This window comes from Bufo bufo, chromosome 3 (genome assembly GCF_905171765.1).
Source record: "Bufo bufo chromosome 3, aBufBuf1.1, whole genome shotgun sequence".
In the NCBI taxonomy this organism is placed as follows: domain Eukaryota; kingdom Metazoa; phylum Chordata; class Amphibia; order Anura; family Bufonidae; genus Bufo; species Bufo bufo.
In genome coordinates, this window is record NC_053391.1 from 705,140,850 (window position 1) to 705,153,286 (window position 12,437).

General features: G+C 47.2%; 1 protein-coding gene across 2 annotated transcripts in view; it reads right to left on the reverse strand.

Moving 5' to 3' along the window:
- LOC120996645 (FH2 domain-containing protein 1-like) overlaps window positions 1-12,437 on the reverse strand; it is a 97,302-nt gene that overhangs the window by 3,334 nt on the left and 81,531 nt on the right. Inside the window, exons 3-8 of one of the 2 annotated variants that reach the window (XM_040426701.1) lie at window positions 6,926-7,437; window positions 2,402-2,463; window positions 2,222-2,324; window positions 1,565-1,650; window positions 917-1,017; window positions 662-732 (exon numbers count right to left, since the gene is read on the reverse strand). In XM_040426701.1, the coding sequence (XP_040282635.1) occupies window positions 662-732; window positions 917-1,017; window positions 1,565-1,650; window positions 2,222-2,324; window positions 2,402-2,463; window positions 6,926-7,354 (852 nt within the window). In that variant the 5' untranslated portion in view covers window positions 7,355-7,437. The remainder of the gene's footprint in view (window positions 1-661; window positions 733-916; window positions 1,018-1,564; window positions 1,651-2,221; window positions 2,325-2,401; window positions 2,464-6,925; window positions 7,438-12,437) is intronic. The other variant, XM_040426702.1, reaches the window with a different exon arrangement.

Sequence of the window (12,437 nt, forward strand, 5' to 3'; positions counted from 1 at the left end):
ACCTCGGTCTGAATTCATCTGTGGCGCGTTTCCTAGATGTGGGTCTGGGAGCGGGCCCCAAATGGAGTGAAGGAAGCCTCACCTTCTCAGTTCTCTAGTTCCAAGCACAGGATGGATGGCGACCTGCAGTACTGATGGTTGTCAGTAGGAGGCACACAAGACCAAGAAAACTGCAAACCTGGCAGAGTGCAGCGCACGCCATGCATCTCAGGGGTTTCTGGTGTATGGTGGCGGTGGATTCAGGGGTGCACCACCAATGAGGCCAGGTATGCCGATCGCCTCAGGCAGCACCAGGTAGGGGCAGCCAAAGGGCCATGCGCAGTTTCAGTTTTCGCCTCAGGCAGCAGAAAGGCTAGGTGCACCCCTGGGTGGATTGGCCTTCCACTATCAGACTGTGACCGGACCTGGGCATCTTCATCAGGGGTGCCACATCCAGGGGAAGGTCTTCTAAAAGATGAAAATTACAGACATACGGGCATCTACGAACCAATGCCGAGAGGCCGGCCAATGTCAGACATGAATGGCGCCATTTGGCATGGCAAGGTTTTACATGCGGAGGTTCTTCTAACACTATCTCTTCTATCATATTTGGGAGGCTCTCGTGGCCTCTAGACAGCCCTGTAGTTACTATGTGGAGGACATGGGGTGTAGGGTAACTCACGGCGTTCATGTAGTTTCCAGCTTTCAGCACCAGGTGGATGATGATGTGCAGATCCTCGCACTGCAGCAGCTCTGAAATGATAGGACAGCGGGGGCAGGGTGAGCGTGGGGGCTACATGGTGCCTTGTGTTATGGGGGCACACCGCACAGGGTCAAGGTTAGAATGAATTCAGGTTGTCAAAATGTCTTTGCCCCTTTAAACAGAGAAGCCCAATCCACACTCCCTATTCCATGCAGATTAGAAGGTCCATCTCACCGGTGGCAGCCGCCATCTGGATCTCCACCGCATGCTTCAGAGAGTTGAGGTGGGGAAAGAACTCTTCCTTCAGGATCATCACTTCTAGTCGTTGGTGGAAACTGAACATGAGAAATGGTGCGGTTAGTGGCTGGTCAGCCGGAGGACAGGGGGGCGCCAGGCACCAGAGAAAGGACAGGGGGGCGCCAGGCACCAGAGAAAGGACAGGGGGGCGCCAGGCACCAGAGAAAGGACAGGGGGGCGCCAGGCACCAGAGAAAGGACAGGGGGGCGCCAGGCACCAGAGAAAGGACAGGGGGGCGCCAGGCACCAGAGAAAGGACAGGGGGGCGCCAGGCACCAGAGAAAGGACAGGGGGGCGCCAGGCACCAGAGAAAGGACAGGGGGGCGCCAGGCACCAGAGAAAGGACAGGGGGGCGCCAGGCACCAGAGAAAGGACAGGGGGGCGCCAGGCACCAGAGAAAGGACAGGGGGGCGCCAGGCACCAGAGAAAGGACAGGGGGGCGCCAGGCACCAGAGAAAGGACAGGGGTGGCGTAGTGTATGTAATAATTACTACCCTTCAATGTTTAATGGGCGTGTAATGATCTGTACACACGGGGTGGAGGAGGGGCACTGATAAAGCACTGCAGCCATATAGTCCGATCTCACCTGGGAATTTCCACCAACATCACCATGAAAAGTTCTGGATCAGACAAACCGCTCCGCTCTCCTTTAAAAGCTCGGAGTCTCTTCACCTAGACCACAAATGGGAGAAATAAAGCTCCACATAAAAACATCAGTGTAAGGGCCATCACACTATATACCAGGGGAGGCCATCATACTATATACCAGGGGAGGCCATCATACTATATACCAGGGGAGGCCATCATACTATATACCAGGGGAGGCCATCATACTATATACCAGGGGAGGCCATCATACTATATACCAGGGGAGGCCATCATACTATATACCAGGGGAGGCCATCATACTATATACCAGGGGAGGCCATCATACTATATACCAGGGGAGGCCATCATACTATATACCAGGGGAGGCCATCATACTATATACCAGGGGAGGCCATCATACTATATACCAGGGGAGGCCATCATACTATATACCAGGGGAGGCCATCATACTATATACCAGGGGAGGCCATCATACTATATACCAGGGGAGGCCATCATACTATATACCAGGGGAGGCCATCATACGGGGTTATAAATGGATGGTCATTTATAGAGTAGATGTCAGGTATGAGGTCTGTTTATTACTATTGTGACCCCCCCCCCCCCCCCCAATGGAGGTACTGACTGTACTTACCTCATCTTTTTCTGGAAGCAGTCGCTGCAGCTCCCCCAATTTCTCTGCACCAAAGTTAGACCCGACTCCTTGCTTGATGTCCGCAATCATTACTTGCACAGGTCTGCAGAGATTTCAAGAAAGGATGAGATGATGGAGAAGAGTCCAGATGGTGAAGAACACCATTGTCTCCGGCCTCACCTCTTAAACTGCTTCAAGAAGATGCCCAGGTTCATACTCTTCTTGGAATCCAAAAGAAACACCTACATTAAAAAAGGACAAAACCCGTTACCTGTCAAAAGTAGCAGAACCGTAGACAAAGGAGAAATGGACCAAATGTATAGCTGTGCTGAGGACCACCATAAGTCCAGCTTACAGGGAACCTGTCACCGGGATTGTGTGTATAGAGCTGAGGACATGGGCTGCTAGATGGCCGCTAGCACATCCGCAATACCCAGTCCCCATAGCTCTGTGTGCTTTTATTGTGTAGAAAAAAACTATTTGATACATATGCAAATTACCCTGAGATGAGTCAGGGGCAGGACTCCTCTCAGGGGCAGGACTCCTCTCAGGGGCAGGACTCCTCTCAGGGGCAGGACTCCTCTCGGGTTAATTTGCATATGTATCAAATCGTTTTTTGTTTTTTTTACACAATAAAAGCACCCAGAGCTATGGGGACTGGGTATTGAGTATGTGCGAGCGGCCATCTAGCAACCCATGTCCTTAGCTCTATACACAAAATCCCGGTGACCGGTTCCCTTTAATGTCACCAGGGGCATCTTACCATATACAGTAGCACTGAATTAAATATAACCAGAAGCCTCACAGCTGTAGGCTCTTCACCAGTCATCACCATCTTACTCTACATAGCCGAAACACCACGACCTATACCAGTCATCACCATCTTACTCTACATAGCCGAAACACCACAACCTATACCAGTCATCACCATCTTACTCCACATAACAAACACCACGACCTATACCAGTCATCCCCATCCTGCTCCATATAGCCGAAACACCACAACCTATACCAGTCATCACCATCCTGCTCCATATAGCCGAAACACCACGACCTATACCAGTCATCACCATCCTGCTCCATATAGCCGAAACACCACGACCTATACCAGTCATCACCATCCTACTCCACATAACAAACACCACGACCTATACCAGTCATCACCATCCTGCTCCATATAGCCGAAACACCACGACCAATACCAGTCATCACCATCCTACTCCACATAACAAACACCACGACCTATACCAGTCATCACCATCCTACTCCACATAGCCGAAACACCACGACCTATACCAGTCATCACCATCTTACTCCACATAACAAACACCACGACCTATACCAGTCATCACCATCCTACTCCACATAGCCGAAACACCACGACCTATACCAGTCATCACCATCCTACTCCACATAACAAACACCACGACCTATACCAGTCATCACCATCCTACTCCACATAGCCGAAACACCACGACCTATACCAGTCATCACCATCCTACTCCACATAGCCGAAACACCACGACCAATACCAGTCATCACCATCCTGCTCCATATAGCCGAAACACCACGACCAATACCAGTCATCACCATCCTACTCCACATAACAAACACCACGACCTATACCAGTCATCACCATCCTACTCCACATAGCCGAAACACCACGACCTATACCAGTCATCACCATCCTACTCCACATAGCCGAAACACCACGACCTATACCAGTCATCACCATCCTGCTCCATATAGCCGAAACACCACGACCTATACCAGTCATCACCATCCTACTCCACATAGCCGAAACACCACGACCTATACCAGTCATCACCATCCTGCTCCATATAGCCGAAACACCATGACCTATACCAGTCATCACCATCCTACTCCACATAACAAACACCACGACCAATACCAGTCATCACCATCTTACTCCATATAGCCGAAACACCACGACCTATACCAGTCATCACCATCCTGCTCCATATAGCCGAAACACCACGACCTATACCAGTCATCACCATCCTGCTCCACATAGCTGTAACACCACGACCAATACCACGACCATAGACGAAACACCACAACCAATACCAGTCATCACCATCTTACTCCACATAACAAACACCACGACCTATACCAGTCATCACCATCCTACTCCATATAAATGAAACACCACGACCTATACCAGTCATCACCATCCTGCTCCATATAGCCGAAACACCACGACCTATACCAGTCATCACCATCCTACTCCACATAACAAACACCACGACCAATACCAGTCATCACCATCCTACTCCACATAACAAACACCACGACCTATACCAGTCATCACCATCCTACTCCACAGACGAAACACCACGACCTATACCAGTCATCACCATCCTACTCCACAGACGAAACACCACGACCTATACCAGTCATCACCATCCTACTCCACATAACTGAAACACCACGACCAATACCAGTCATCACCATCCTGCTCCACATAACTGAAACACCACGACCTATACCAGTCATCACCATCCTGCTCCACATAGCTGAAACACCACGACCAATACCAGTCATCACCATCTTACTCCACATAACTGAAACACCACGACCTATACTAGTCATCACCATCCTGCTCCACATAGCCGAAACACCACGACCTATACCAGTCATCACCATCCTGCTCCACATAACTGAAACACCACGACCTATACCAGTCATCACCATCTTACTCCACATAACTGAAACACCACGACCTATACCAGTCATCACCATCCTGCTCCATATAGCTGAAACACCACGACCAATACCAGTCATCACCATCCTACTCCACAGACGAAACACCACGACCAATACCAGTCATCACCATCCTGCTCCACGACCAATACCAGTCATCACCATCCTGCTCCACATAGCCGAAACACCATGACCTATACCAGTCATCACCATCCTGCTCCACAGACGAAACACCACGACCTATACCAGTCATCACCATCCTACTCCACATAACAAACACCACGACCAATACCAGTTATCACCATCCTACTCCACAGACGAAACACCACGACCTATACCAGTCATCACCATCCTACTCCACATAACTGAAACACCACGACCAATACCAGTCATCACCATCCTGCTCCATATAGCTGAAACACCACGACCTATACCAGTCATCACCATCCTGCTCCATATAGCTGAAACACCACGACCTATACCAGTCATCACCATCCTACTCCACATAGCCGAAACACCACGACCTATACCAGTCATCACCATCCTGCTCCATATAGCCGAAACACCACGACCAATACCAGTCATCACCATCCTGCTCCATATAGCTGAAACACCACGACCTATACCAGTCATCACCATCCTGCTCCACATAGCTGAAACACCACGACCTATACCAGTCATCACCATCCTACTCCACATAGCCGAAACACCACGACCTATACCAGTCATCACCATCCTGCTCCACATAACTGAAACACCACGACCTATACCAGTCATCACCATCCTACTCCACATAGCCGAAACACCACGACCTATACCAGTCATCACCATCCTACTCCACATAGCCGAAACACCACGACCAATACCAGTCATCACCATCCTACTCCACATAACTGAAACACCACGACCTATACCAGTCATCACCATCCTGCTCCACATAACTGAAACACCACGACCAATACCAGTCGTCACCATCCTACTCCACATAGCCGAAACACCACGACCTATACCAGTCATCACCATCCTACTCCACATAGCTGAAACACCACGACCAATACCAGTCATCACCATCCTACTCCACATAGCCGAAACACCACGACCTATACCAGTCATCACCATACTGCTCCACATAACTGAAACACCACGACCTATACCAGTCATCACCATCCTGCTCCACATAGCTGAAACACCACGACCTATACCAGTCATCACCATACTGCTCCACATAACAAACACCACGACCTATACCAGTCATCACCATCCTGCTCCACATAACAAACACCACGACCAATACCAGTCATCACCATCCTGCTCCACATAACAAACACCACGACCTATACCAGTCATCACCATCCTTCATCCAACTCTATCTGGCCAAGTCACCACGACCAATTCTCTACTATACGTAGCCAAGTCACCATCCTACTCCACATAGCCAAGCGATCGCAATAGATACCAGTCACCAGTGATCAACCTTCTAATTTTACATGGCAAAGTTATAAAATAAAAATCCATGGTTGTAGAGTAGCTGGTACTGCACCTCAGGCTTTTTCGGAGCCCTCAGCTCTGTCTGGGCCGTGTCCACTATTACTTATGAGTGCTTCCATTGTGGGGGGCTAAATGGTGCAGCCTTCGCCCCTCTCCCTCTTCTGCTTGTGTTGAAACTAAATAAATAAAACTTCTTTCTTTGATGGCGCTGTGGTGAACACTCGCTGCTCGCTGGGGGCCACTAATGGGACATTCTTAATACTAAGGGGTGCCAACAGGGGCATTCACTTTACTGGGGCCTGTGTTAAGCCACGTCCACAGCTTAACTTGGCCGTTTTTGTTCAGTATCCAGGTTAAATTGCTGTGTTGGCACTTTGTGATAAATAACTGGGTTTGGGGTTGCAGTTTGGGCACACGGTCTCTAAAAGGTTCACCATCACTGGGCTATATGGTCATCAGGAAAACAGTGCTAAGGGAATAGAAGCTTCCTACCTCCTTCATGTCATGCTCCGTTACACCTTGATGTGGACTGGCTTTAAAGCTCCTGGTTCCTCTCAGCTTACGTGGTTCTTCTCTCTGTCCAAAAAGTTCCTCCATGTGAACAACATCTATTTGTAGACTGGCCCCCTGAGGGCCACAAGTCCAGAGATTCCTGCCTCCCAACACCCGTTCAGGAGGCAGAGCATCCCAGTTGAAGTTGCGCAATTTAGGCCTACGCTGTTCTCCTAGACGTGGAGGTGGAGCAGAGGGAATTGATATTCCATAAGATGGTGGAGGTGGAGGCAGAAAAGAGTCCACTGAAACAGGAGCATCAGACTGAAGAAAAATGCCTCCAGCTGGCAGGGGAGGTGGGCAAGGAGGTAAAGGTGGGGATGGAGAGTTCCTTGAAGTCACCATGGAAACATCAGGCGTTTCCTCCATCTGCTCTATAGAAGAGGATCAGGTTGTCTGTTGTGTATGAAGGGATGGATTACTCAGGGCATTTTCATGGTCAAAGATGCAACCTATGGGAAAAAAGTATATATCGTCACTACAAATAAGCGGACAACTCAATGTATACAGTGACAGATATCAGCTGACCTACAGAGCCACCGGGTATAGTCACTGTGCCAGCTGATGCCAGACCTAAGCCGGTGGTGCCCTCCCCGGGACATAGTGCATACATAGACTATGCATTGCCTCCAAACAGATCCCGCTGTGTGCCACCACCCAGATGTTACATGAATACTAGACAACCAGCAGCCACGCGGTGCACATGGTGCCCTCTAGAGGTAGAGCCCATTCACACAGGTAGAGAACTTCCCCAGTTGGACAATACAGCAATCAGGGCGCGATTACTTTCATTCAAGTATAGAAATTGTCCCATCATCATTGGCAGCATATTCACCGTTTACACAAGGGGATTGGCGCGCTGGCGAGATTCCGTGTCTGCCTAACAAATACGACCAATGACAAACAAGCGGTCATTTGTTATCGAGAATGGACGTTTGGATAGATTATCGCTGTGCAAATCGGCCTTTAAAGCGCAGCACGACATGGGCCGTACATGAAGCGGCGACTCACTGGGGGAACAGATCAGCAGATGTCTACTGTTCCACACACTGGCCGATATGGATCAGCACCAGCAATAATGAAAAAGGACGGCCAGAACCCAAGATGTCGCCTGACCTCCTGCACCATGACGTCCCCTGCACGTTATTATAGAGACGTCACTTAAGATACAAACCACAGTGGCCAGCCTGATGCCAGAAGCCATGTAACGGCGGGCACCTCCAGCACGGATGGATCCCCTCTACACACAGTCTTAGTGAACCTTGAGGAGGATGGATAAGAATCACTGCACAAATCTCATCCATTGGGTGGGTAATTGCTTGAAGTTGGCCACACACATTAGACTAACGTCTGCCGAACCCACCAACCATCTGATGTGTATGGAGGCCAGCAACTCCACCCTGATGGGATTCCAACCTACCATTGGGTGCACAGTGGGGCCAGGGGCCAGCATCATACGTCAAGATGATGTGAAATACCAGCCCAACATGTGTAACATGGAAGAACAGTTCACTAATGCTCGATAGTTACAGCAGTCTCTCAAGAGGCTACGAGATAGACGAGGCGGCAGATCATAATGAGGTGGTTATTATGGGGGAACTCCGCAGATATAGACTGGGAAACTGAGACCTGTATATCTCATAGAGGAAACAGGTTCTTGGCAATAACCAAAGACAATGACCTCTCCCAACTGGTTCAGGACCCGACTAGAGGGACGGCCATACTGGACTTAGTATTAACTAAGTACTTTCTTCAGGGAGGAACAAAAATACCAAACTTCAAAAAAGCTAAATTTAACCAACTAAGAGGCCATAGGCCTAACTAACTGGGACAAAGTCCTCACAAATAAAAATACAGCCACAAATTGGGATATCTTTAAAAGCATCCTAAAATCTCATTGTGAGACGTACATACCGTATGGGAATAAAGGGTTAAGGAACAAAAAGAAACCAATGTGGATAAATAGAACTGTAAAGAAAGCAATAAATGACAAAAAAAAGCATATAAAACACTAAAACAGGAGGGGACACGGAAACAATGAAAACTATAAAAAGGAAAAAAATAGAATATGTAAAATAAAAATAAAAGCGGCCAAACTAGAGACCGAGAGATTAATTGCCAAAGAGAGTAAAACTAACCCTAAAATGTTCTTCCACAGAGTAATGAGGGGGGAGTTGCAGAGAGCGACGAGGAGAAAGCAAAGCTATTAAATATTTTTTTCTCCAATGTATTCACTGAAGAAAATAAACTGTCAGATGAAATGCAGAATGTACAAGTAAATTCCCCATTAAAAGTGTCCTGTCTGACCCAGGAAGAAGTACAACAGCGACTTAAAAAGATTAAAATAGACAAATCGCCAGGACCAGATGGCATACACCCCCGTATCCTAAGGGAATTAAGTAATGTCATAGCCAAACCCTTATTTCTGATATTTGCGGACTCTATACTGACAGGGAATGTCCCACAGGAATGGCGCATAGCAAATGTGGTGTCAATATTCAAAAAGGGTCCAAAAACAGAGCCTGGAAACTATAGGCCGGTAAGTTTAACATCTGTTGTGGGTAAACTGTTTGAAGGTTTTCTACGAGATGCTATCTCAGAGCATCTCAACAGAAATAAGCAAATAACGCCATATCAGCATGGCTTCGTGAGGGATCGGTCATGTCAGACTAATTTAACCGCCTCCGGACCGCCTAACGCAGGATCGCGTTCCGGAGGCGGCAGCCCTGCGCACAGTCACGCATATATGAGTCATCTCGCGAGACGTGAGATATCCTGTGAACGCGCGCGTTTACAGGATCGGAAGGTAAGCGAGTGGATCTACAGTCTGCCAGCGGCGATCGTTCACTGGCAGGCTGGAGATGCGATTTTTTTAACCCCTAACAGGTATATTAGACGCTGTTTTGATAACAGCGTCTAATATACCTGCTACCTGGTCCTCTGGTGGTCCCCTTTGTTTGGATCGACCGCCAGAGGACACAGGCAGCTCAGCAATATGTAGCACCAAACACCACTACACTACACCCCCCCTGTCACTTATTAACCCCTGATCACCCCATATAGACTCCCTGATCACCCCCCTGTCATTGATCACCCCCCTGTAAGGCTCCATTCAGATGTCCGTATGTTTTTTACGGATCCACGGATACATGGATCGGATCCGCAAAACACATACGGACATCTGAATGCAGCCTTACAGGGGGGTGATCAATGACAGGGGGGGGTGATCACCCCATATAGACTCCCTGATCACCCCCCTGTAAGGCTCCATTCAGACATTTTTTTGGCCCAAGTTAGCGGAAATATTATTTTTTTTTCTTACAAAGTCTCATATTACACTAACTTGTGTCAAAAAATAAAATCTCACATGAACTCGCCATACCCCTCACGGAATCCAAATGCGTAAAACTTTTTAGACATTTATATTCTAGACTTCTTCTCACACTTTAGGGCCCCTAGAATGCCAGGGCAGTATAAATACCCCACATGTGACCCCATTTCAGAAAGAAGACACCCCAAGGTATTCCGTGAGGGGCATATTGAGTCCATGAAAGATTGAAATTTTTGTCCCAAGTTAGCGGAAAGGGCGACTTTGTGAGAAAAAAATAAAAAATAAAAATCAATTTCCGCTAACTTGTGCCAAAAAAAATATAAAATTATATGAACTCGCCATGCCCCTCATTGAATACCTTGGGGTGTCTTCTTTCCAAAATGGGGTCACATGTGGGGTAGTTATACTGCCCTGGCATTTTAGGGGCCCTAAAGTGTGAGAAGAAGTCTGGGATCCAAATGTCTAAAAATGCCCTCATAAAAGGAATGTGGGCCCATTTGCGCATCTAGGCTGCAAAAAAGTGTCACACATCTGGTATCGCCGTACTCAGGAGAAGTTGGGCAATGTGTTTTGGGGTGTCATTTTACATATACTCATGCTGGGTGAGATAAATATCTTGGTCAAATGCCAACTTTGTATAAAAAAAAAATGGGAAAAGTTGTCTTTTGCCGAGATATTTCTCTCACCCAGCATGAGTATATGTAAAAAGACACCCCAAAACACATTGCCCAACTTCTCCTGAATACGGCGATACCAGATGTGACACTTTTTTGCAGCCTAGGTGGGCAAAGGGGCCCACATTCCAAAGAGCACCTTTAGGATTTCACAGGTCATTTACCTACTTACCACACATTAGGGCCCCTAGAATGCCAGGGCAGTATAACTACTCCACAAGTGACCCCATTTTGGAAAGAAGACACCCCAAGGTATTCCATGAGGGGCATAGTGAGTTCATGGAAGTTTTTAATTTTTGTCACAAGTTAGTGGAATATGAGACTTTGTAAGAAAAAAAAAAAAATCATAATTTTCCGCTAACTTGTGACAAAAAAATTAAAAATTCTAGGAACTCTCCATGCCCCTCACGGAATACCTTGGGGTGTCTTCGTTCAAAAATGGGGTCACTTGTGGGGTAGTTATACTGCCCTGGCATTCTAGGGGCCCTAATGTGTGGTAAGTAGTTTGAAATCAGAATCTGTAAAAAATGGCCGGTGAAATCCTAAAGGTGCTCTTTGGAATGTGGGCCCCTTTGCCCACCTAGGCTGCAAAAAAAAGTGTCACACATGTGGCATCGCCGTACTCAGGAGAAGTTGGGCAATGTGTTTTGGGGTGTCATTTTACATATACCCAGTCTGGGTGAGATAAATATCTTGGTCAAATGCCAACTTTGAATAAAAAAAAATAAAATAAAAAAAAAAAAAGGGAAAAGTTGTCTTTTGCCAAGATATTTCTCTCACCCAGCATGGGTATATGTAAAATTACACCCCAAAACACATTACCCAACTTCTCCTGAGTACGGCAATACCACATGTGTGACACTTTTTTGCAGCCTAGGTGGGCAAAGGGGCCCATATTCCAAAGAGCACCTTTCGGATTTCACCGGCCATTTTTTACAGATTTTGATTTCAAACTACTTTGCACGCATTTGGGCCCCTAAAATGCCAGGGCAGTATAACTACCCCACAAGTGACCCCATTTTGGAAAGAAGACACCCCAAGGTATTTAATGATGGGCATAGTGAGTTCATGGAAGTTTTTATTTTTTGTCACAAGTTAGTGGAATATGAGACTTTGTAAGAAAAAAAAAAAAAAAAAAATCATCATTTTCCGCTAACTTGTGACAAAACTCTATGAACTCACTATTCCCATCAGCGAATACCTTAGGGTGTCTACTTTCCAAAATGGGGTCATTTGTGGGGTGTTTGTACTGTCTGGGCATTGTAGAACCTCAGGAAACATGACAGGTGCTCAGAAAGTCAGAGCTGCTTCAAAAAGCGGAAATTCACATTTTTGTACCATAGTTTGTAAACGCTATAACTTTTACCCAAACCATTTTTTTTTTTTACCCAAACCATTTTTTTTTTATCAAAGACATGAAGAACAATAAATTTAGAGAAAAATTTAT